Source organism: Mus pahari, chromosome 19, assembly GCF_900095145.1.
Source record: "Mus pahari chromosome 19, PAHARI_EIJ_v1.1, whole genome shotgun sequence".
NCBI classification, from domain to species: domain Eukaryota; kingdom Metazoa; phylum Chordata; class Mammalia; order Rodentia; family Muridae; genus Mus; species Mus pahari.
This window is the reverse complement of record NC_034608.1, coordinates 31,317,632-31,341,210: the sequence shown is the minus strand read 5'-3', so window position 1 is coordinate 31,341,210 and position 23,579 is coordinate 31,317,632. Positions and strand designations below refer to the sequence as shown.

Below are 23,579 nucleotides of genomic sequence, written 5' to 3'. Positions count from 1 at the left end.
CGTGTGTGTGTGTGTGTGTGTGTGTGTGTGCGCGCGCGCGCGCGCATGTGTGTATATGTGTGCTTGTGTGTGTATGCATGTTTATGTGTCTGTGAATGTGTGCACATGTGTGCGTGCACTCGTGTTTACATGTATGCGTGTGCATGTGTGTGCATGTGTGTATATGTGTGTGTGTACTAGATGCTTGTCTGCCCATTTGTGTGTGAGTGTGCATGTGACCATGCTTGTATGCCTCTGCCATGTGTATATAACTTGTGCCCTTGCTTGTAGACCTCTGCCATGTGTGTATAACCTGTGCCCTTTCTTGTGTCCACGCACACACAGGCATAAGTATTTCTATGCATGTGCCTATGATTGTGTGGGACATGAGTGTGTCACTGTTGGTTTTCATTGTCAGCTTAGAACAATCTAGCATACCATGGGAAGAGAATGTCAGGAAGGGATGGCTGCATCAGGTCTGTGGGGGGTTGCCTTACTGTATTAATTGATATGGGGAACCCTCCCACTGTGGTACCATTTCTTGCCCTTGGGTCCTGGGCTGTGTGACTGGGGAAAGCATGCTGAGCACTAGAAGGTGTGTGCACACAAATTCATGCATTCATTCCCTCTGTCCTTGACCGTAAATGTCACCAGCTGCTTCAGATTACTATTGCCTGTCACTTTCCAGCTGTGACTATGAATAGGAGTCATACACTAGATCTTTCTTCCCCAAGTTCCTTTTGTCAACATATGTTATCACAACAACAGAAATGAAATGAAGACAGTGCACACGCCCATGCTTGCATGTTCAGGTCCACATGTGCATGTATGTGTTCATGTGTATATACCCATGCTTATATTCCATGTTCTGTGTTCATGGGTATGAATGCCTGTGTGTGCTTACCTACATGTCTGTGCTATTTGTGCACATGCTCATGCTTGTGTGTCTGTGCCCTGCGTGTTCTTATGTGTGCTTGTGCCCATGTGTGTGCTCAAATGTACATGTGCTTACCTGAGTGTTCACACTAAGTCCTTGTGCCCTTCTCCTCTGTATTAGAGTATAAACCTGCCAAGATCCCCAAAGGCTGCATGGGACCTGGGAGCAGGACTCACTGGGCCCCTCCCAAACTCTCCCCAAGCTCTGAAGGTCTCTACTCTGAAGTTGTATACCTGACCAGAGATGAGTTGCTTGGCAGGGAGGCTCTGTGCCTAGTTCCCATGCTGGGTACATCTCCGCAAAGAAGGCCTGGTGGGTACCGGAGAGCATTCAGCCTCCACTGTAGGACCTCACAGTTTGACCTATATATTGCCTACATGGAGTTGTTGTTGGCTACATGAAGCTCTGTGTGTGTGTGTGTGTGTGTGTGTGTGCGCGCGCATGCATGTGCCCACATGTACATGTCTATCTGTAAGAAAGATGGGGCACACCAGGACACTATCTTTCTAGCCCCACTCCGAGGGCCATCCTAGACTCCAAGCACATTTGCATTCTGACAGAGGTGGCTTCGTGGTTTTGTTTGCTTGACTGCTGAGGAATGAGCTATGGAGGGTCCTGGCACATAAGCTAGAAAAGGAACCTCCAAGGATGCTAAGAGAGGCATGTCCCCAATGTCTGGCTGATTCGGTGGGAGATACAAATAATGAAGTGCCCACCAATCAGGTGAGCCATGCTGATGGCACCAGCAAGGGACCTCGGTGTGGGGTAGCCTGGAGGACCCAGAAGAGAAGCATGGGTGAACTTAGAGGGTGAGACTCAGAGAGCCATCAGTTGGGAGGCGGAGCCTCCTCTGCCCATCCCGGGGGTGGCACAGCTTCATCCCGCCCGCATACAAGGAAGTGATTTTCTGCAGAAAAGCCAGCTCTAACCACAGTGAAGAAGGCATGCAGGAAGAGTCTCAGGGTTAGGAGCCCACAGGCTGGACTCACTCCAGCCTCTGCAGAGTCAGAACGGAGCCTCAGGAGGGATGGCTCCGCAGCAAGAATGGCCCTTTGGTGAGGATGGGCCTGCAGCAAAGACTGACCAAGGGTGGGTGGGGCAATGTCCAGAGGCAACTGTGCTGGGTAGGGGCTGTTCACAGAGTCACTTTGCACAGGCAACTCGTGTGGATGGTAGGTGCCTGACAGGCCAGATGGGATCCCTGGAGGGGCCTCTCCACACATACTCTTGAGGCCTCCCACAGCAGAGAGTGACATGGGTAACTGTAGAGTTTTGGGGACAACTTGGCTGAACACACTATTGCGGTAAAATGTTGGAATGAAGAAGGCCAAAGGAAGGGCCAGATCACACATACACTGCGGCAAGCAAGCTGGAAAACAGGCTTATCTTTGTTTACCCAGCCTCTGTGGTCCAAACCTCCGAGTGACCTCAGGGACAGCAGAGCGTTGACAGAATGGGGACGGTAGACTGAGCTCAGCCTCCTGTATGCGAGGCTCCTGCCATCGGAATGGCAGACATGGTGCTGAGGAACCCAGCCTGTAAAACAGCCCTCAACCTGGCCAGTCACCCTTCACCCAGCTCTGGAAGCACACCACAGTCACCACTGCTCACAACGGCTACTCAGGGCATGAAGCCCACACATTCATTTGCAGTAAGGGCAAGCACGTGCTGGGTTGGGCTATCTATGCCCTGGACTCTTGACTTTGCCTGGACACAGCCATCTCTGATGAGTGGTGAGCGAACCTATCCAGCCATGAGTGAAAACACTCACGAGGACATCCGCTACGCCCTGGAGAGTCAAACCACCCAGACAGAAGGCAGAGCAGTGGCTTCCAGAGTCTGGGGCTAGGGATGGAGTCTGGAGGGATGAGAGTGGCGGAGTCCGGGTGTGTGTGTGAGATGGGAGCATTCTTTATCTGCTCCATGTTTAGACGGAAGTGTGGCCTTTATTTTGTCACTACAAAAATTAACGATTTAAAAATGTAAGTTCTGACACACAAGTTACATCACTTCAGAGGGCTTCTGGAATTATCTGGGAAAGGAAACCAGAAAGCGAGAGGGTAAAGAAGATCTCAGGAGCCCTGACCCTGTCAAGAGGTCACGCCAAGCTCACTCAGGCTCCAGGTTCTTAATCTCAGCCCTTGTCTGTCACTGCAACAGGAGAGTGTCTGGGTGCTTGTGCTCCAAGCTTCTGTGAAGGTCATCTACTGGAGTCATCCCAAGGGGTTTGGCAGCCCTCTGGGCCCCATGGCTCTGGGTCAGGAAGGATGGCACATACAGAGAGAGCAAGGGAGTCAGGAGTGATGTGAGACAGGATGGAGATCTGTGGAGTGATGCCCAGCTCCTGAGCCCGGGGTGGCTGCCACTGCCAAGTGTAGTGGCAAGCTCAGGACCTGCCACGCCCACGTAGGTGTGACAAAGCCTGACCTTGAGCCATACAGTCCCTGTCTCATGAGACATAAGGACAGGTTTTCCTGTCAGGGAAGTGCAGATAATGAATTCAGAGCAGCCAGGTTGGTATCGACCTGGGACCGACCAGCAGGCTGCCCCCTGGACAGCCTTAACCCAGCACCTGTGAGGCTCACCCAGAAGCCTAAGGAAGGACAGGGAGTACCAACTGGTGCCAACTGGATCACACGACCAAAGTGGCTTGAGTGCCAAGGGACTTGTCACACCCCAACTAGAGTTAACAGTGCTAAGGGGGTTTCCATCAAATAGCCCCCTCAAGGACTTCTTGGGGATCCCCCCTTCTGCACAGCCCTTTGATGGCAGCCTCCCTCTGATCACCTCTCCTCAGTCTGGACCAGAGCCTGGGAGAAGCAGAAACATGCGGCTCATGCTGAGAAAGGCTTCAACGCCTGGCTCCCACTTGGGGTCCACCTTAGAAGACAGACCAAAGTGTAGCTGTTCCTTGAGGACAGGGCAGTCTCTGGCAGACAGAGACAGGAACTGAAACACAAGCCGCAGACCTCAGATAGGGCCACCATAAGAGATGCCATCTCTCCTTCAGCCAAGGCAGAAGGTATGGCTCACAATACCAGGTCCAGAGAGCCCAGAGCCGTGGTCACTGGGCAAAGCACTATTCCTTAGAAGCTAGCATAAGAACGCTATGCCCAAATCTTAGATTGTTACCACAGACACCCTGAACAAGACACCCAGAATTGTTCCTGTCTAAAGAAAACAGGGACTGAGTGGAGCAGAGACTGAAGGAATGGCCATCCAGAGACCACCACACCTGGGGATCCAACATATATGCAGACACCAAACCCAGACACTATGGCTGATGACCAGAAGCGCTTGCTGACAGGAACCTGGTATAGCAGTCCCCTGAGAGGCCCTGCCAGTGCCTGACCAATACAGATGTGGATGCTCACAGACAACCATCGGACTGAGCACGGGGTCCCCAAAGGAGTTAGGGGAAGGACTGAAGGAGCTGAAGGGGACTGCAACCCCATAGGAAGAACAACATCAACCAATCAGATCCCTCAGAGCTCTCAGGGACTAAACCAACAACCAAAGAGTACACATGGAGGGACCCATGGCTCAAGCTGCATATGTAGCAGAGGATGGCCTTGTCTGACATCAATGGGAGGGGAGGCCCTTGGTCCTGTGGAGGCTCGATGCCCCAGTGTAGGGGAATGCCAGGGCAGGGAGGCAGGAATGGGTAGGTGAGTGGGGGATTACCCTCATAGCAGAAGAGGGAGGAGGGATGGGATAGGGGGCTTGCAGAAAGGAAACCAGGAAGGGGGGACAACATTTGAAATATGCTCTGGCAAGGATTCCAGATGGGGGAGCCTCACAGCACAGCGCCAGCACCACATGCGTATGAGCCTGATGTTTGGGCCGCCATTGAAGCAGACAGCCCCGGAGTCAGGTTCACACTCCCCGCTGTGGGATGTACACACCTGCTTGGCCTGCTGTACGCTTTACCCTGTGGGTCAGGGTGGGAAGGCACAGGCCCGAGGCACACTCTGCCCTCCTTTCATACAGCTGACCTGGCAGGCTGGCCGGGGCCAGGGACCGGCATGAGTAGTCTGATGCAGAGACTGGCCCTGGGAAAAGCCTATGCCCTGGAAGGCTGGGAGTTCACACTATATGTCTCTAATTCCATCACTTCTGGTAACAGGGAGCTGGTCTGCCTAGTTAAGATTAAAACATACCAAATTAAAGAAACAGAACTAAAAAAAAAAAAAAGCAGCAAAGACTACAAATGTTTCCCCTTCTGGTGTGCTGTACTTTATTTGAAACCCAAAGACACGCCTCATACTCTCTAAGCAGAGCCAGCCTGTTCTTATGACACAGGTTAACCCATGACAACCCTCGGCACAGCCAGGGGCTTGGCTACTCATTCTGGTGCCCCGTGGCTCAGCTGAGGACTTTAGAGTCTAATCCTCAGCTCGGATCAGAGGGCGGCTTGGGCCACCAGCACCTACCTGAGGCTGTGGCCGCCGTGGCCTCTGCTTTGTCTGGAACCAGCCTGATGCCATCAGACACGTCCACCTGGTGATCAGCCTCCTCCCTTGAGGCCCCATCATGCTGTGGTGACAGAGGACTGCCTCTAATGTGTTCCTTGCAGAAGATGAAGCACCAGCAGTCGGACATGGGGCTGTGATGTCAAAGGAACATGAGGTTAGGTTGCAGGAGATCAAAGGATTGCTTCTTTGGTCAAGAACAAAACCACTAGCTACAGTCTTTAGCATTTATTCTGAAACAGATGTAAGATGTGTGAAGTTAAGCTTATTGTCTGAATTTCAACAGCTTGTCGCAAGCTGTTTTGATATTCATTTAAAAACACAACAACTTTCGCTTATAAATACTGAAATAGGGGTTGTACAGGAAAAACTACTTACTTCCGGGTAAGAAGGGAAAATTAGAATATCTCCTTGACATTTAGATTCTTGTTTCAAGGACACAAAAGTGCCTGCTCTTGGGCCTTCCGTGTCTGCCTCACTTTCAAAGCCTGGCTGGTGGCTCTTCAGGTCACTCAAAACATTTTTAAATCCTCTAAGCAAAGCAAAGGCTCTCAGGTCCAGGACAAACATTACCGTGTTTCTTCCTCCATGGGAGATCTGGCAAACACCTTGCTTGGGGAAGCTTCTGGAGATGTGATCTTGAATTTAAAGGGACAGTATCGCCATGATAGTAGAGATACGATTAGATACTGGATACATGATTAGAGGCGCCATGGCTAGTTTTACCTGCTCCGGGTGACCACTCCCTGGGCTTCACAAGACTCCTCTCTGTGGCTTAGCACATTACTGAGAGAAGAGTGGAACACGTCTAGGTACACTGCTATGACTCTCCACAGGAAACCTGTCTTCTACAGTGATGTTCCTCTCAGCCTGCCCTCGAGCTCTGAGTCCCCCTGCCTCAGGCTACAGATGCGCTTTGCTTCAGCCCTTCCTTCCCCAGGTCAATCCCGGAAGAGGCCACTGACTGCAGGAGATTCCTTCCAGAACAGGTCGGATGGTTAAGATTCCCAACTTCAGTGTCTCTGGTTTTATGTGGAGGTCCTTGATCCACTTTGTACAAGGAGGTAAGAATTGATCGATTCACATTCTTCTACATGCTAACTACCATGACAGAGACAAAGTGTGGAGCAGAGACTGAAGGAATGACCATCCAGAGACTGCCCCATCTGCGGATCCATCCCATAAACCACCACAAAACCCAGACACCATTGTGGATGCCAACAAGTGCTTGCTGACAGGAGCCTGATATAGCTGTCTCCTGAGAGGCTCTGCCAGTGCCTGACAAATACAGAAGTGGACGCTCACAGCCATCCATTGGACGGAGCACAGGGTCCCCAATGAAGGAGCTAGAGAAAGGACCCAAGGAGCTGAAGGGGTCTGCAGTCCCATAGGAGGAACAACAATATGAACTAACCAGTACCCCCAGAGCTCCCAGGGACTAAACCACCAACCAGAGAAAACACATGGTGGGAATCATGGCTCCAGCTGCATATGTAGCAGAGGATGGCCTAGTCGGTCATCAGTGGGAGGAGAGGCCTTTGGTCCTGTGAAGGTTCTATGCCCCAGTATAGGGGAGTGTCAGGGCCAGGAAGCCAGAGTGGGTGGGTTGGGAAGCAGGAGGAGGTAGAGGGGGTGGATAAGGGGAGGGAGTTTTCAGAGGGGAAACCAGGAAAGGGGCTAACATTTGAAATGTAAATAAAACAATATCTAATAAAAAAAAAAAGAGAAAAAAAAAAGATTTCCAACTTCAAAATTCCTGAGCAACCTCCTTCTCAGCACAGGTCTGGTCTCTTTTCAGAGAACCCACACCAGAATCAGAGGCCTCTGTGCTCTGGCTCAGCTGCTGGGGTCTGACTGGTGGTGGGTAAAGATTTATATGGAGATGTCAGGCCTGAGAAATGTGATCTGGGGGCCTAGGGCCTGAGAACCTCTGTCCACAGCGGGCTGCCTGACCAAGGGATGCCCAGTCTAGTAAGCAGCAGTGCTCCCTCTAACTCCTCCCCAGCTCCCATCAGGCCCTGGGTATGGGCAACCAACAGGCCTATCTGCCTATTCGACAAGAAACAAGTCCCTATGTGGTTATAAATGCTGCCCGCTGTATCCTGTCACCCTATGCATGTCTGCTTATTCTGAAGTTTCTCAAGCTGTCCCTGTAATGGTCTGGGGACAGACCTTGGAGGGGGGCGGAGGGCCTGGGGTGGGTGTTCTCTATGTGGCATCTCATATACACAGCTTGTAGAGACTCTGGAAGAACAGAATTCCAAGGGCAAGTCACCCTTGACCAGAGGTCAAGGTTCTGGTTTCTGTGAACCAAATTACAACTATAAAAAGTTGGAAGGCAGATTTCTCTGATTGAAAAACAAACAAATAAACAAGCAGACACAGCAACATGCAAACCATCTAGTCTTCCAAATTCCAGTAAAGAGAATTGTAATCTGTGTTGGGAGGTGTCAGTCTCCCACACTTTTCTGGGGAGAGGATGAAAAAAGCATGTCAGGGTGCCTCTGCCTCACGGCTGCCCAGAGCCTGTGCTTGTCCCCATTCTATTGCTAAGGATAACTGAGAGGATCCTGGGTGCTTTCTTCAGCAATGGTGGGGAACAGTGCAAAGCTTGGGGGTTCTCTGATCCCCTACGTCATCCTTAGGTCCCAAGAATGGTTGAGCTCTGCATGCCTGCTGCTCAAACCAACCTTTCTCCAGCAATGTTGTGGGCTAAAACAGCCTGACTTGCTCATAATCAGGCAGAGAGCGAGGCTGGGCACAGCAGAAGGGTGACCGGCAGTGGTGGCTTTCCTGAGAGGCAGGAAACCAAGCAGACTTTCACAGTTGGTGTTGACCAAGGGCACAGATCAGTCCTGCCAATTGCATCCAGATGGACTCAGTTTTACAATCTCAAGGTTAGCACAACCCCAGACGCTAGATGGGCATCTGTCAGCTTTCGAGTATTCTCTGTCCACTATGAGAAGCCAGAGTGGGTGGCCTAGGTCTTTGGTCCCTGCACTCTGGAGCCTCAACATGTGTCACACACACAGAAGGGTGAGGTTAAACCACAGCTCTAAAAAGTCACCAGGTAGTTGGCGCTTGGCTATGTACAGTGAAGATGGAGGTGAGGCACAGCCCCATCCTGACTCACTGGTCGGTTGGCCGGTGTTTATTACACACCTGCTGTTTGTTGTCTTTGTCAGAGCAACTCTTGCCTTCTGGTGGTTGGTTGGCACAGAAGCCAACACCAGACAAGACTGGGTGCTAGTGCGTGCAAAAGAGGCAACACCCTCAGGGAGAGGTCACTGGCAGTCTGGGCCCCGGTGGCTCTGCCTGCTGCCCACACAGAGCGGAAACAAAGCGCAGCGGCACCTCTCACATGAGTGACCCTGGTTCCAGCCCGCCACTCAGGATCATTGACACATGTCCCCCCCACCCCCCCTTCTGTCTCCTCATGCAGAGCCTCTCCCGGGCTTGTTTGTCCTCTGACAGATAGAGAAATGTGTGCAGGGGCATAGCCACTGTCCCTGTATCTGCTGTCACTTCCCTAGCAAATTTATTTTGTTTTTTCCTATCCATTTTGGCAATTTTGGTAATGTATGGACACCATCAATGGTCAGTCAGAGCCCTAGAGCTTCCCCGGCTGAAATGTTGCTTTCTGTGGCTGGTATTTTCTTAGCTCTCGGAACATCTGCCCTTTAGGGCTCTGAAGTAGCCCTGAACATTCTGAGGGAGGGGTATTTCCTGTAGCTCCGCGGAGCTGACTGTGGTGGTCACGACTGATGACTGAGCTACTTAACATTCTGGGTTCTGTACTCTGGATCCTCGGTTCATGGTGACTGACCCTCTTGGGTGTCTGAGGGGCTCATGGTATCTAGTCACGGAGTGTTCGCTGACCTATTAAAGTCCCAAAGTTCTGAGAACTCCATTTGACAGGGCCTGGAGGAGGTATCACGTCAGCTTCCCAGTCTTGGGGCAGCCTGAAGCCACGGGAAGACACTAAGCCTCCCCCACCTCCATCCCAAGCAATGGCCCAGAGTAGAGAACGCAACCCTGAAGCCACCACTCTATGTAGGTGGGACTGCTGTAAGAGACTTTCTTCCAGGTGTGGTGCCCCCTCCAAGGAGGCCCCACTTCGTGTACCCACGTTCTGGGGGCTCTTTCCAAGGGGAATATAGCAGCAACCATTCTGTACCCAAATGCTAGGTCCCATACAGAAAGGCTCCTGTGACTTCCATAAGATGAGAGGTAGACAGGGACCTGCTCGTCAGGGACCGGAGGTGGGGATCAGGTACCCCTAGTCTTGCACTGAGAGGACCATAGGTGATCAGGGGTGCTGTCCTGGCCACCCTCTCACTTGACCAGGAAGGACAAAACCAGGGAGTGGCACAGATAGGCTGGGTATACATAGGACATGGTGTCCCTGTCCCATCACCCTCGCACTGGTGACAGACAGGTCCTTTGTTCCACCCTCACTCGAGGCTCCACTCTTGACTTCATATTTCACCACATCTTCCAGAAATGAAATGAAGTGACCTTTAAGGAAGAGACCTCTGTACAGAGGTGACTTAGACACCAGGCTTCGCAAGGCACATGTCTGCACTCGGGGGACCCTCAGACGGAGCTGGCCCAGCACCTATGTGAAGTGTGGGGAGGGGACATTTGTCCCCCTTCATGTTCCCCCAAAGGAACTTAAGGCAGCTCTGCAGAGGACTGACGGGTCAGAGATGTCTGACGCAGAAACGAGGGGTCCTCGCCACCGAGACTTTGTGCTCAGGCCTGTGGGCAGGCTTCTGCCATCTTCCTGGAGAGCAGTGGATCTTGACCACGCTGGCTGAGAGTCTGAGAGATCATGGCCCAAGCCTTGGCCGGGGAACTGCATGCAGGGCAAGGTGAGAAGCTAAAGTACAACCTTGCCTTAGCCTGCAGGGCTCTGGAGGCCACAAAGGCCAAGAACACAGTGGAGGTCCTCTTGCTGAAGCTGACCAAGGCTGTGGCAGAGCTTTGAAACCCTCCTCTGCAAGCTTAGGTCTTGAAACCAGCTCTGGGACAGACAGGCCACTGGAGTCTACTTTAGAAGTCCTCCCCAGAGCCCAGAGGCTCCTCCTCCAGGTTAGCACCCCACTCTTACCTGACCAAGTGGTATCCTGCTGACGGAAGGGGAGGACCATGCACACCCCACCCCCAGCCACCAGGGAGAAGGGGTGGTACTTTATTTTGGTGGTGACCTGCTGCCAGGGTCACACATCCTGGGGCCTCCCACGACCTCAGAGCACATCCTTTGGGCGGCTGGGCATCGGAACCCTCACTGGCCCAAGGCTCTGCAGCTGCTTGGGGGCAGGACCGGCCATGGCCAGGAGGCTTCTGAAAATGCCAGGTGGCGCTTAGGGCTTGAAAGGGTCAAGGGTAACCATGCCAAGAGCCAGATTAAAAAGTAACTCCTGCTGGGAGACTTTGGAGTGAGCAGAGAAAGTGACAGAATGATTTGTCACCGACAGCCTTTTGGTAAAAAGGCAAAGCAGGCAAGTTCAGCGATCAGCCAGAGAACTGGGTGCTGGCCCAAGCCGCTCTGTGGCGCCTGTCCAGGACACTGGCCCAATCAGTAGGTTGGAAGGAGCTGGAGAGAGTTTGGAGGCTGGTTCTGAGACCTGCCCGGGGAGGCAAGAGCCCCGCCTCCAGCAGGTGACACCTAGCCTAGTGTGTGATGGGATTCCCCTTCCATGTGACACTGAGGGAGTGAGAGGAACCTCACTCCTAACAGTGGGAACATCTACGGAGACCACTGCTCTGAGCCGGAGTTCCCGCCAGGAGGTGGAATGTAGGGGAGAGAATCCCTGTCTAGTAGTAAAGCGATCGGGACAGGAATGGTTCTGGGCGGCGAGCTCGTTCCCACTCCCTTCTTCTGCCACCCCCACCCTCATTCCCGCAACCCTTCTCTTTCGGTATCTCACCCCTCCTCTTTCCTTTGTCCCTCGTCGCCCCAACCCCGCGCGCGCACACCTGCTTGTGCTGGGGACTGTCTTCTCCTCATCCAGCGAGCTCACTTGCTCGCAGGTGCCACGCTCCCAGACTCCGCCCGCCGGTCGGTCTGGGGCCACTGAGACGGGGAGGGAGGAGACGGGAAGGCGGGAGCGGGAGCGAGGGTGGGGGAGGGGCAGCGGCGCTGGGGACTTAGGCGACCGTTGCTGCAGGACAGTGGGAAAGGGATCTCAAGGGAGGAGGTGGGGTATGGGCGGGGACTCAAGGGGAGGGGGCAAGAGCGGGGTCCTAGGGAGGAGGTGGGGCAAGGGCGGGGTAGGGGCGGGCCCGGAAGAAGGGAGGTGCTTGCATCCCCAGCTTCGCTCTCTCCTGTGGTTTTCCGAGCCCAGCTCAGGCAGCACTAAGATGCACCTGTACCTCAACTCCCCATTCCTCGGGATCTGCCCTGGGGTCCTCACCAGGCTTCTTAACTGGACTGTAGGGAAGTTGTGTCCACTCCGAAGTCCCAGGTGACCAGACTGGGTTTGCCTGTTCTCCCAAGACCCTTCTCTGCTGCTTCCAGGCGGAAGAACTGACGCAGGTGGGAACCCTTTGGCTTCAGACAGATTCCATAAGCCTTTCTGGCCTCTGTCCTTTGCTGACCCGAGGGTGGAAGAGCATGTTCCACTCCTCCACTCGCGTTGATCGCTTGAGGTTCTGTTCTGTGAGTACCACCTGTAGGGAACTCTAAACGGCACTGCAAACGGTAGATTGCCGGGATACACTTAAACTCAGGGGCACTCAGGGCCCTCCACCCACCCCCACCCCGAAAGACTTATGTGGTCACGCCCCCTATTCAATAGTCCCAAAACAAGAGGGGTCAGTCTTCCCGTCTCCCAGTATTCATGTGCAGCGTGCTGCTTTTTGAGTGTCACAGCAGGAAGCGCCCTGTGCCCTGAGAAGAACTCAGATCTCTCAGAAAACACCCAAAGGGCAAACTGTTTAAACCTGCATCTGCCAGGGCTCCAGGGCAAGTGTTCATTTGTCATCTTAAATGTGCCACTAGATGTAGACTTTTAGAATGGGGAGTGAGGGTGCAAATGGTTCAACTGGGTATGTAGAAGTGGGGAGTCTCTGGATAGACAGACCCCCCCCCCCCAAAGAGGGAAGCGAACCAAACAGGCGTGGGAACTGTAGCCATGGCTGGACCCACTTGAGGGGTGGCAATGGATGTGAGCTGAGCTGGGTAGACAAGGAGGACTGGGGTCACTGCACTAAAGAGCCCTCGTCTTGTGTGGGTATGTCATTCCTCGGGTGGGTGATCTTGGGCCATCCTCAGCACTCTGTTTCCCTCCAGGACTGGGCACTTGCCTAGCCCAGCCCTCAGTGCAGGAGCTTGTCCTGGGACAGGCAGAGAAAGGATCGGGAACAGAGAGAAGCCATCAGATGAACAGGAAAGGAGGCTGCAGTGGGGCAGAAGAGACCGCTGGGAAGGACTGGAAAGAAAGCCCTCGGAGTCTTTTGCTTGACTTTTCTTTCTTTATTATATTTAGATTCTTTTAAAGACTTTCCTTTAAGTTGTTTTGTGTGTATGGATGTTTTGCCTGCACGTATGTTTGGGGATTTTGCGTGCCTAGTGTCCAGGGAGGCCAGAGGAGCACGTAAGATCCTGTGGAATTGGGAGTTAGAGATGGTTGTGAACTGCCACGGATGTACTGGGAAATGAACCTGGGTTCTCTGGCAGAGCAAGCAGTGTTCTTTAGTTAGCTAGGGAGAAGGAAACGTCGTCCTGAACTGATTGCCAGAAGCTACTGAGAAGCAGACCTGGGGCTCCCTTCCAGAAGGCTTCCATACCCAAAAAGGTCAGATTGGACCTTCGGGAAGCTTTAAAAAAAACAAAAACAAAACCAAACAACTTTGTGTGTGTGCACACGCAAAGTTTCAGCAGGATGCACAAACAACTATCATTACCAGTGCAGAACCAGAAGTGGCCAGTGCCACAACTGTGAGCTCACACAAGTCGTGGCCTCTCATTCAAGGGCTACAACATTTGTCTCTGTCACCATGCAAGCACCCCCTGACAACCAGAAAACTGTGTCTCAAGTGCCTAAAGTATGAACGGGCACAGCCCTGGTCAGGCCCTCGCACACCCGGAGCTGTGCTCTTTAGAGAGCTCTCTGCTTTGGGGGGCTGAGAGCAAGCTTTCCACCATTCAGAAAACAGGTTGCATCTCAAGTGGGGCAGCATAAGAGAGTTGGCACAGCCAAGAACAAAGCCCATTGGTTCCTTTACACATCCCAGCAGCTCCCTGCTGGTGTCAGGCTTGTTAGCTGGGTAAGTCTTTTGTGCTTGTGGGCTTCAAGAGCCCCAAGGAGTCCCCAGCAAGATACAGGAAATTAGCATCTCAAAGGAAGGGGAAGGCAGGAAGCTCAGGAGATCAAGTCAGTTCAGAGATCCTTCAAGAAGGGTGTGTGTGTGTGTGTGTGTGTGTGTGTGTGTGTTAGAGAGACAGAAGGGGAGAGAGGGAGAACAGAGAGACACGGAAACAGACAGATATAGATCCATACACAATAAGCAAGCTTGCTTAACGTTGCAGACAATAGCCGGTGGAAAGGGTCAGCTTATAGTCAGATGCTTCTCTGTGCAAAGGAAGTCCCAGGAGGTTTGCCATAACATTCACTGACCAAACCCCTGGCTTTCCCTGGGGATGCCCCTGCCTAAAGGGGTGTGGGGCCACCTCCAGTTCACTAGGCACACCTTTAAGGTGTGAAGCCATCCTTGGGTTAGATCCAACCCAATAGGACAGGGGCCTGGGAGGACACAGGCCAGGGAAGATGCCAGGTGAGGAAAGGTCGATCAGAATGGAGTTCCCAAGCAAGAGTGGGGGGAGGCACAGGGGCTGGACACTATGACCTTAGACTCCTGTCCTCCTCAACTGTGAGGGTAGACTCTTCCATAACATCTCACAGTTTGCAGTGGCTGAGCAGCCCTGGAACACAGTGAACAGGTAAGTACCTGGCGTGATGTGAGCATGTCACGAATGTTCCCCTATGATCTCTTCCTGAGTGTGTTCTGTGCCACATACAGGATAAGTCGGTGGTGAGAGGGGAAATAGAATACTCCTCGGTCAAGGTCTGAATGGAAGAGAATGGATAACCCAAAGTGGGTCCCAGAGTTTGACACATACCAGGGCCTCCAAAAGAACCCTTATCTAGACTGGAACAGGGGTCAGAGAAGCGTCACTGGACACACAGAAAGGACACCTGGCCTTGGTCTCTACCTTGGTCCATTGGACTTTCCTATCTACTACCCTCCACTGTGCATGCCTTTATTTATTTATTTACTACTCAACTCTATGTGAGAGAGCCAGCTTGATGTAGGATGTCTGATATGTGGCGAGGAAGCCAAGGCCCCAGTGGTCAAGAGAGCTAGGCAGGGCTGGTGAGATGGCTCAGTGGGTAAGAGTACCCGACTGCTCTTCCAAAGGTCCGGAGTTCAAATCCCAGCAACCACATGGTGGCTCATAACCATCCGTAACAAGATCTGACTCCCTCTTCTGGAGTGTTTGAAGACAACTACAGTGTAATTACATATAATAAATAAATAAAATCTTAAAAAAAAAAAAATTTAAAGAGAGCTAGGCAGAGCAGAGGCAGGACACTGGCCCAGGAAACTGCATCCCGTGGCCTGTATCGATTGCCCTGATGCTTGCTGTCTTAGGGTTTTGCTGCAGTGAACAGACACCATGACCAAGGCAACATTATAAGGACAACATTTGATTGGGGCTGGCTGACAGGTTCAGAGGGTCAGTCCATTATCATCAAGGCAGGAACATGGCAGCATCCAGACAGGCGTGGTGCAGGAAGAGCAGAGAGTTCTACATCTTCATCTGAAGGCTGCTAGTGGAATACTGACTTCCAGGCAGCTAGATGAGGGTCTTAAAGCCCACACCCACAGTGACACACCTACTCCAACAAGGCCACACCTCCAAATAGTACCACCCCCTGGGCCAAGCATATTCAAACCATGACACCTGCTTAGAACACATGTCTGCAGAGAAGGTCGAGGGCAGCACCAAGAGCTTCTTAGTTTCAGGACTTCTGGGAACCCCAGAGGGACTTGCTGGGTGCACCCCTGACCTGCCTTCTAGGCAGAGAATCAGTATGCGAGCCTCATTTTCCAGGCAGGGCGATGAGTGCCTATTTGGGCTTTGGGCACTCAGCTCTGCCAAGCTGCTCAGGGTTTCTCTCTGGTCCACAAACCCACAGGCATGGCCGAGCTGCTACAAAGGAAGAGTCCCAAAGCCCAGGATTGTGAAGTGCATGTAATGTGAAGCACTTGGATGGCCAGGAGTCAAGTATGCAGTAGGAGCTGATCATCAGCACATCATACCAAAGCCTGAAGATCACTCTTACAAGACATCACTCAAGTGAATAAAGTGGCTTCCATTCCATGGTCCCTCTCTGTTCTTAGGGGATCTACTCTGAGAGCTCGGGCATGTGCTGGGACCTAGGTGCTCAGCAAAGGAGCCCGCTATCCATATGGTCTGTCTGGGCGCCAGCATCCAGGACGTCCAGCAGCAGAGGGTGGCAGGGCCAGTAGACTCCTGGGCCTTCTTGAAGCTCCTTGAAGCACATAGAGTCGACTTCAACTGAACAGCAACTTAACGGTCTCATAGTGACACTGGGGATGGTGAGCCCCAAGTCTGGCAGAAGATAAAGGGGAGAGGAGGTGTTCCAGAGGTGGGGCACAAGAAGAGGACCTAGTGAGGAAGCCTTATGATACGAGGGAGTCTGCTGCTAAGTTTCTTGTCTCAGGTAGACTCAACAAGTGTACTGTTTTTGGCCAGGGCTGTCAGAGTGTGGCTTTACACTTTGGCTTCAGAGGGCCCTCAAATGCTCAGGTACAGAAGTGAGGTGAAGTACCCACCGTTCCACTACCCTGCCTCCTTCAGTGACACTCAAAGATTCTGTTTCCCATAACACCCACACAATGTGTCCTCATGCCCTAAGAAAGACACATGTGGCTGGAGTCTTTTTTTGTTTGTTTTTCAAGACAGGGTTTCTCTGTGTAGCCCTGGCTGTCCTGGAACTCATTCTGTAGACCAGGCTGGCCTCGAACTCAGAAATCTGCCTGTCTCTGCCTCCCATGTGCTGGGATTAAAGGTGTGTACCACCACTGCCAGGCATGCCTGGAGTCTTAACCATGGCTTCTGTTGGCAGAAAGTGTGTGTGCATCTTAGGCACTACCACACAGCTTGGGAAGACAACAGAGTCTCCTACAGAAAAGTTTGGTGTAGTGGGACTGCCTGCAGAAATCAAAGGCAGATCAGCAGCATGCAAAATAAACCTCGGGAGACGTTTGATCCGGTTTAATTCACAAGTTTTCCAAGCAGGTTACTGGGTTCTCAGACAGACATTAGTGTTGGAGAATGACATGTTTAATGTACTTACTATATTTGATAATTTAAAATAAATCCCAGTTCTTATGACAATGACAGCTACAGATAACCATTCACGTTAGATACATCTTTGATTCTCTCTTATTCATACATGACATAGCAGATGGACATTTTAAGTGGCAATGCAGACACACATGATTCTAAGTCAGACAATATATGCATATTAAAATTCTCTATCTCTTGATAAGGTAAAAAATAAAGCTATATAAATTGATAGACATTTTTTTCTGCAAAATTAGAATCGCACTTTCATAATACTTCCAACACACATATCTTCATTAAAGCTTTGTTCAGACACAGTATCAGAACCTCTCCCCTTTCCATTCACCCATCTTCTAGGTTTTAAAACAGAAAGATTGCATTCACCAAGTGACGTTTCCCTGTTTGTAATCATGAATGGGTAACTTCCAAAAGAAATGCAGAATGCAAGGGCCTGCTGTTCTATGGTATTGCCAATAAACTACATTAAAATGAAATAAATGGATGGGTGAGTCCAGTACCAGTCAGTGCAGATATGCCTTGAACTTGGGGTTTCAGAGGCCAGGCTGGGGCATGACACCTGGGTGATGCTCAGCGACCTGGGTGGCTATGACGGCACACATTCAGCCGCTGATCCTGGGAAATGTGCTCAGTAGGAACACCCAAAAGTTACCCTGTTCCAGCTCTGGCTGTGCCATCCCCCTGCATGGGGCCTTTGGTCTGCTTGTACTCAGGAATGGATCGCTGGGATGGAGGATGTTACCCTAGCTGGCATGTGGCAGGGGGCAGGCGCCTTGACAGCATGCAGCTTTGGTTAGCCTGGGTCCTGCCTGCTGGACTGAGGGAGCAAGGGGAGGTCTTGACTGGGAGGTATGCTTCCCTGGGAGGGGAGAGCTCAGTCCAGCACAGCGTGCACTCACACAGCCCAAGTGCCCTTCCTAGTGTGTGTGCCTGTGTGCATGTGTGTGTAAGTAGCCTGATGTTCCAGAGGGCAACATCTCTGCACAGGGCTGTCAGAAAGCAGGCTGGTACATGGTCTTGAAGAATGCAAATGTGTGTTCATGTATGTGTACATGGCATGAGTGTGTGTGGAGCACAAAGTAAGAGAACACACATGCAGTCAGGGCTCCTGGAACATACAGGAGATGAACTATTTATAGGGAGCGGGGCCATGAATCTGGGCCAATGTAGGAAGCCACTGATGCTCATTTGTGCAACTGAATTAAGAAGATGCTTGGGTTGAAGTTCCTTGCTTTAAGGAAAGCCAACGCAACCGCTGTGAGGTGAGGTGGACGGCCTTCTGCACGTGTGTTTGGTCTCTGCCTCTGCATTTCACCTGTGCCCTTGTCTCTTTCAAATTCTCAGGCAACTTCATTTGGTAGTTTCCTAAGCACAATTTTAAAGGACACTGGAGTGTGCATTCGGTCTGGGATGTTCCCACGTAAACTTCAGCTACGGGGGTGGGGTGGGGTGCAGGAGTGTGTTCCCACGCCCAGCGAGGGCTGCAGGATCAACCCTGCAGGAGGGATGTTGTTTAGGTGTTTAAGGCTGAAGGATGGAAATAAAAAACAAAAACAAAACAGAAACCATGAAGCGACAGAGGACTGTGACAGAGCAAGCAGAGGAGATGGTGTGCGGCCTCAGCATGCCTCAGCTGGTCAGTCTCTGAAAACATCAAGAAAGAGAGAGGCACAGAGGAGAATCAGAGAGGTCGCTGCCAGACACTGAGACATTCAGCCGAAATGCTCACCAGCATTTAAGTGGCCAAAGTTCTTCAACTTAAAATGTGAAAGCTTTAAAAACATATTTAAAAATCAGAAGATGCATCAACAAATGAGTAAGATATAGAAACAGCTATGAAAATACTTTAGTGCAAAGGTAATTTTAAGATTCCCTAAAAAAATACATTACAAATAATCTGTTAACTAAACACAGAGAGAACCTGCCCCTCCCCACAGGTATTATATTTATACCCGTCTGGGTTCTTAAAAAGGGGCTGTAAAAATGCACACACTACTAATTAAGGGCCAGTGTGGACTGGGGCGCCAATCCTCTGACACATGACGACACAGGTGGGTGAATGGGCATGAGGGTGTGTGGAGGCACAGACAGCCCTCAGCAGAGCTGGTCATCCCCTGTCTGTTCCAAGCTCAAGGCCAACCCATTCCCCATCTTTGGTGTGGTGTTGCCCAACCTCCCCCAACTGCCAGGTACAGTAACTGCACCTACTGTCGGCTGGTCCCCAGTTCAAGCACACGGTTTATAGGGAAACCTTGTGTAATCGTAATCGTGTTATAAAATTTGTGCTTCCCAGAATACAGGCTCTCAAGTGCCAGAGACCCTCACCATGGCTCCAGGCCCACCATACAACTCCACAGGGACGGACGGACGGACGGANGGGGCTGACTTTCTCCCAGGCTCTGCCTGGTACTTTCTGAAAGGCTACATCACACTACAAACCTTCTTCTGAGTCAGGCCCATTACAGCGCTGTTGGGAGCATTGCTGAAAACAGAAATGCCAGTGCGGGCAGCAGCGGAGGTTCACAGTTCAGTGGGCTTCTGATGGCCTGGCCACTCCAAGTGAAGCCCTGGACGTGATCTGTGTGGCACCAGGAGGTGGCAGCCAGAGCAGCAGACTAGAGCGGATGAAACCAGCAGCCCCAGACAACGTGGGTATTGGGACTCACCTCTGGGTAAGATAAAACACCTGCCTGGGCACCCCAAACCTCCCCCTTTCCCCACACCCTTGAAACAAATGTTTTCCAATATGTTTAGCTGACATCATTCCAGAGTGTGGCGGCTATCACTACACTCCTGAGAGACTTGGCTAACAGTGTGACTTATTCGCATACATAAACGTCATCTTCCACAGGCAGCCGGGGACAGGACAGGGACGCTGACATGGAAGGCTCCAACGTGTAGGGTCAGTATCTCAGCAAACTGACTCAGACATGATCTAGGAAGATGGCTTTGTGAGGGGACAGCGAACATGAGCACAGTACGGCCACAGGTCCAGGAGACACACACCCCTCGGTGTCTGACGGGGGAAGTGTGTACAGTTCACACAGGTAACACGCGGGCAGGAACATCGGGATACAATATGAGCCGAGCGCCATGTGCTACGCACGCTTCTGCAGACAAAGGAATAGGATCTTCTTCTCAAGAGACAGCAGAGGTAACGACAGCAGCAGGGTGGACACTCAGGGGCAAGGCCAGCTTCAAGCCACAGTGCTTAAGATGAGGCCAGGCTTAATGTCCTTTTCCAGAGTCCAACTGGATGTATGGTCACCAGGCCTGGGACAATGACGCCGGCCACGCACAGTCCGGATTGCAGTGTGCTGTGCCTGAGTGGGTGACCTGTGATCCCACCCTCCCCTCCCTGAGGATGAAGGGTGGAACAGGTGCAGGCACACACAGGTACCCAAGAACAGAGCTCTCAGAGGCTGGGGCAGAGGGGCTGTCTGTCTATCAAGTGGGCGTCTCCAGGCTGGACCTACAGCACCCATACCTCGCCTTGTAGGGAAGGCCTGGGTGAGGAGGGAGCACTGGGCACTCTTCGCTCTCCCACCTGGAGCACACAACTCTCCCAGAGGGGGAGCTGCCTTGGGCAGCCAAGAGTCTGCTGCCCTGAGCACCCCATCTCTGCAAAGAGGCCAGAGGGGTGAATTCTGAAATGCTGTCCCGATGTTGTATGTTCTGCCAAGAGAACAAAAAGCCCACATCAGTCACAGAACCTCTCTGAGGAACCCCTAACAACCAATGCACCTGGAGCTTTGCCAGCCCACCTCGGACCACTATATCACCCTGAGGGGTAGGTAAGTGGGCCCATCCTGTGGGAACCATGCCCAAAGGCAATGTGCCTTCAGTCTGGGGATCAACACTATGTTTTAGTGCCATCAGAGGGACCATCCTACATGGCTGACATAGGGGACAACATAGGAGGGTAGGGGACAAAGTGCTGAACACACTGAGTATCCCCCCAGTCACTACGGTCATGGCAGTGATCAAAGACCCCAGACATTCTTGAACTAGGGTTCTAGCACTACCCCAGGAAGACGATAGGACTCACCTGTGCAGGCTAGTATGTCCTAATCCGATGGGACTGGGGTCAATATCATGCTGACCACACCAAGCTATCATGCTCTCGGCATACAGTTACCAGACAGAAGTGGCTGGCACTGCCTCATAAGAAAGACAAGAGCATGCACAAATAGCAGCCGAGAGCCAGGAGGGAGGGATACGAGGCTGCAGTGTGGGTCTGCTTGCCTGGGGGACAAATCTCAGATTGCACTGTTTTCAGGTGAGCACCACTGGAGCAGCCTCAGAGCCCCGGGGCTGTCCAGACACAGTTGTGTGCTTAGCCAATGGTTTCAGCTAGATGCTACCTGGACTCATGTCCCGTGCTGCTGCGTGAGATTTTACTTCCAGTGCCCAGACAGGATTATCCCCTGTAGCTTTAAGTGAAGCTGTGTCTGTCCTAAGGACAGAGGCCAGCTTGTCAGGCGACACTGGGCATGTGCTATAGCATTTCCCTTATGTGCTTAGCTCACTCTCGGGTGCTACTTACCTGTGTATATGTGTGTGCACATGTAAAAATGGTATAGTTTGTTTTCAGAGAAAAACCACTCGTTTAAAAAACAGACAACACAGCAAAACTTTGGAGGAAGAACAGTCTGAGAGTCACAGCACACTGGCCTAGAGCCCAGCAGGCAGCCATACCGTTACCTAGCGTTGGGCTAGACACGTCTTGGCTGCGGTAAGAAGTCCTTCAGCAGGGGCCTGGCGCTGTTCGAGGTGGCATCGGCCAATGCTTTGAGTCGGGTGCTCTGCTGCAAGGACGAGGAAAGACACTGAGCTGCTGCCTGCAGAGGCCAGTGACGGAGGTTGGCACCTGTGTCCTGGCAACTGCAGGCCCAGGCCACGCCTACACTATGCCATCCCCATACTTAGCCACTGCAGCCATGTGCCCTGACTGCAGGGTTTGCATGGATCGGTCACGATGCCATCAAGGCAGGCAGAGCTGGCTCCGGGGGCTGCTTTCCACAGTGTGCGCAAAGACCCCTTTAGGGGAACAGGGTCATTTGAAGAAGTCTGTACCCAGAGAAGAAGTGGCAAGGTCAAAGGGCTCGCTGCAGCACCACAGGAGAGGGCCACCAGCTGCGAGTCCTAACAAGCAGCGCCTACTCCCAACATACAGGCATTGTGTCCAGAATTGTAAAACCTGCATCCTGTCACAGAGCCCTGATGTGTCGCTTCCTCTGCAGAGCTACTGACACATGAGCAGTGTTTCTGCACAGCCTGCCTGGAAGACAGGATATTCCCAGTCCTGAAGGCTGCTGGCTCCTGGCCTGGTGCGGCACAGCTTTTAGACATTTCCAGTCCTCATTCACCAGTCCCTCAGCGCCGAGGAATGGGGAGCTTTCAGAGTGGAAGGGGCACAGGGCCGGATGGCAGCAGAGCAGGTAGAACTGGCCAGTGTCCAGGGAGAAGCCAGAGGTGGTGGTGTTGGCCACACAGGCACAGGGCAGGCAGGCAGGCTGCAAGTGTGTGGACGCAGAGGCTGGTGCGGAGGGAGATGCACGATGTTATATATATACATGTGATATATATAACATGCCCAGTGTCCATCACGCTTGCCCTGTACTAGGAACAGGGTGAAAGTGAACCTCAGACGTCTCAAGTCAAATCTGCCCCACTGAGGCCTGTGAATGTTTATTCCTCCAAAGCTTTGCAGATCCATGGTGCTCTGCAGCACAGTGTGTCTGTCTGTCTGCTGTGTCTGCAGTGCAGTAGCAGCCCATGGGCACGTGTGGTCGGCAGATCCATGGTGCTCTGCAGCACAGTGTGTCTGTCTGCTGTGTCTGCAGTGCAGTAGCTGCCCCATGGGCATGTGTGGTTGGCTGTGATACCTGGGGCTGAGACTCGGGCTACGGGGAACAGGACCCCAGTGGACCTCATCAGCAGAGAACAGAGTTGGCAGCCTGAGTTGGCATATGTAATGTTTTACAAAGTACTTGTGACATTGTAGTCTTCCTAAAAATTTCCTCCAAAATGTTTTCCAGAGTGTAAAAGGCAGCTGGAATGATGTGATTTATTCTAACAGATTCTATGGCACTAAGTTAGAAACATCTTGGTTGTCATTATTTCAAAGTGTATCATCTTCCTCCACAGGATAGGAGGTAACTGCTCCCCCCCCCCCTGCTTTGGGTGTTCTTTAGGTATATGCCCTGGTAAGGCAGGAGCCCGGTAAGGCAGGAGTTCTGGTAAGGCAGGAGCCCCATGCAGGTAATCCTCCAAACCTCACAGAGGAGCACATGTGGTTATCATATTGGGGTATAGGGAAACTCAGCCAAAATACTACAGCACTATATGCTGCTGCTGTCTCCCGACTTCTTGGCTGAGGAGCAGGTAGGTACTGGCTATAGCAGCCACCAAGGGAAGGTCCCTGCTGTCACAATGGGCGGAGCTCCGTGCTGCCACAGGGACGTTAAAAGCAGCACATCACAGAAGTTTCTAAAAACAGGTCTTTATTTTGAAAAGTAGAACAGGAATTGGTAAGTAGAGGTGACGTTAGTGTGACTCCACCTCACAGAGATCTCAGGGTGGCTGTGTGGGAAGAAGTCTCAGTCTCTACCACCATGACTGTGGAGAGAGGATGGGGCCATGCTGATGGCGTCGCCTCGCTCAAGCTGGAGTGACTGTGTGTGATCTGTCTGACTGTCAGGTGCTTAGGGGCTGAGCCACCTGTGTCAAGTAATGCTGAAAGCTCTGTACCCCAAGATGGGCACGGGGGGCTGCCATGAGCTGTTGG

The 23,579-nt window shown here is 52.1% G+C and overlaps 2 protein-coding genes across 13 annotated transcripts in view; both read right to left on the bottom strand.

Moving 5' to 3' along the window:
• Nucleotides 1-5,537, bottom strand: part of Mcf2l (MCF.2 cell line derived transforming sequence like) — a 136,534-nt gene extending 130,997 nt beyond the window's left edge. For 5 of the 6 annotated variants that reach the window (XM_029531946.1, XM_029531939.1, XM_029531940.1 and 2 more), the window contains exon 1: nt 5,350-5,522. In XM_029531946.1, coding sequence (XP_029387806.1) covers nt 5,350-5,518 — 169 coding nt within the window. In that variant the 5' untranslated portion in view covers nt 5,519-5,522. Of the gene's footprint in view, nt 1-5,349 lie in introns of all 6 variants that reach the window. The other variant, XM_029531941.1, reaches the window with a different exon arrangement.
• An 11,209-nt stretch (nt 5,538-16,746) lies between these two features.
• Atp11a (ATPase phospholipid transporting 11A) overlaps nt 16,747-23,579 on the bottom strand; it is a 111,532-nt gene continuing 104,699 nt past the window's right edge. For 3 of the 7 annotated variants that reach the window (XR_002381207.1, XM_021218664.1, XM_021218662.1), the window contains one exon: nt 16,747-20,464. Coding sequence is in view for 4 of the 7 variants with exons in the window: in XM_021218662.1 (XP_021074321.1) it covers nt 20,237-20,464 (228 nt within the window). In the remaining 3 variants the exon portion in view is untranslated. The other 4 variants (XM_021218663.1, XR_003842558.1, XM_029532175.1 and 1 more) reach the window with 4 other exon arrangements.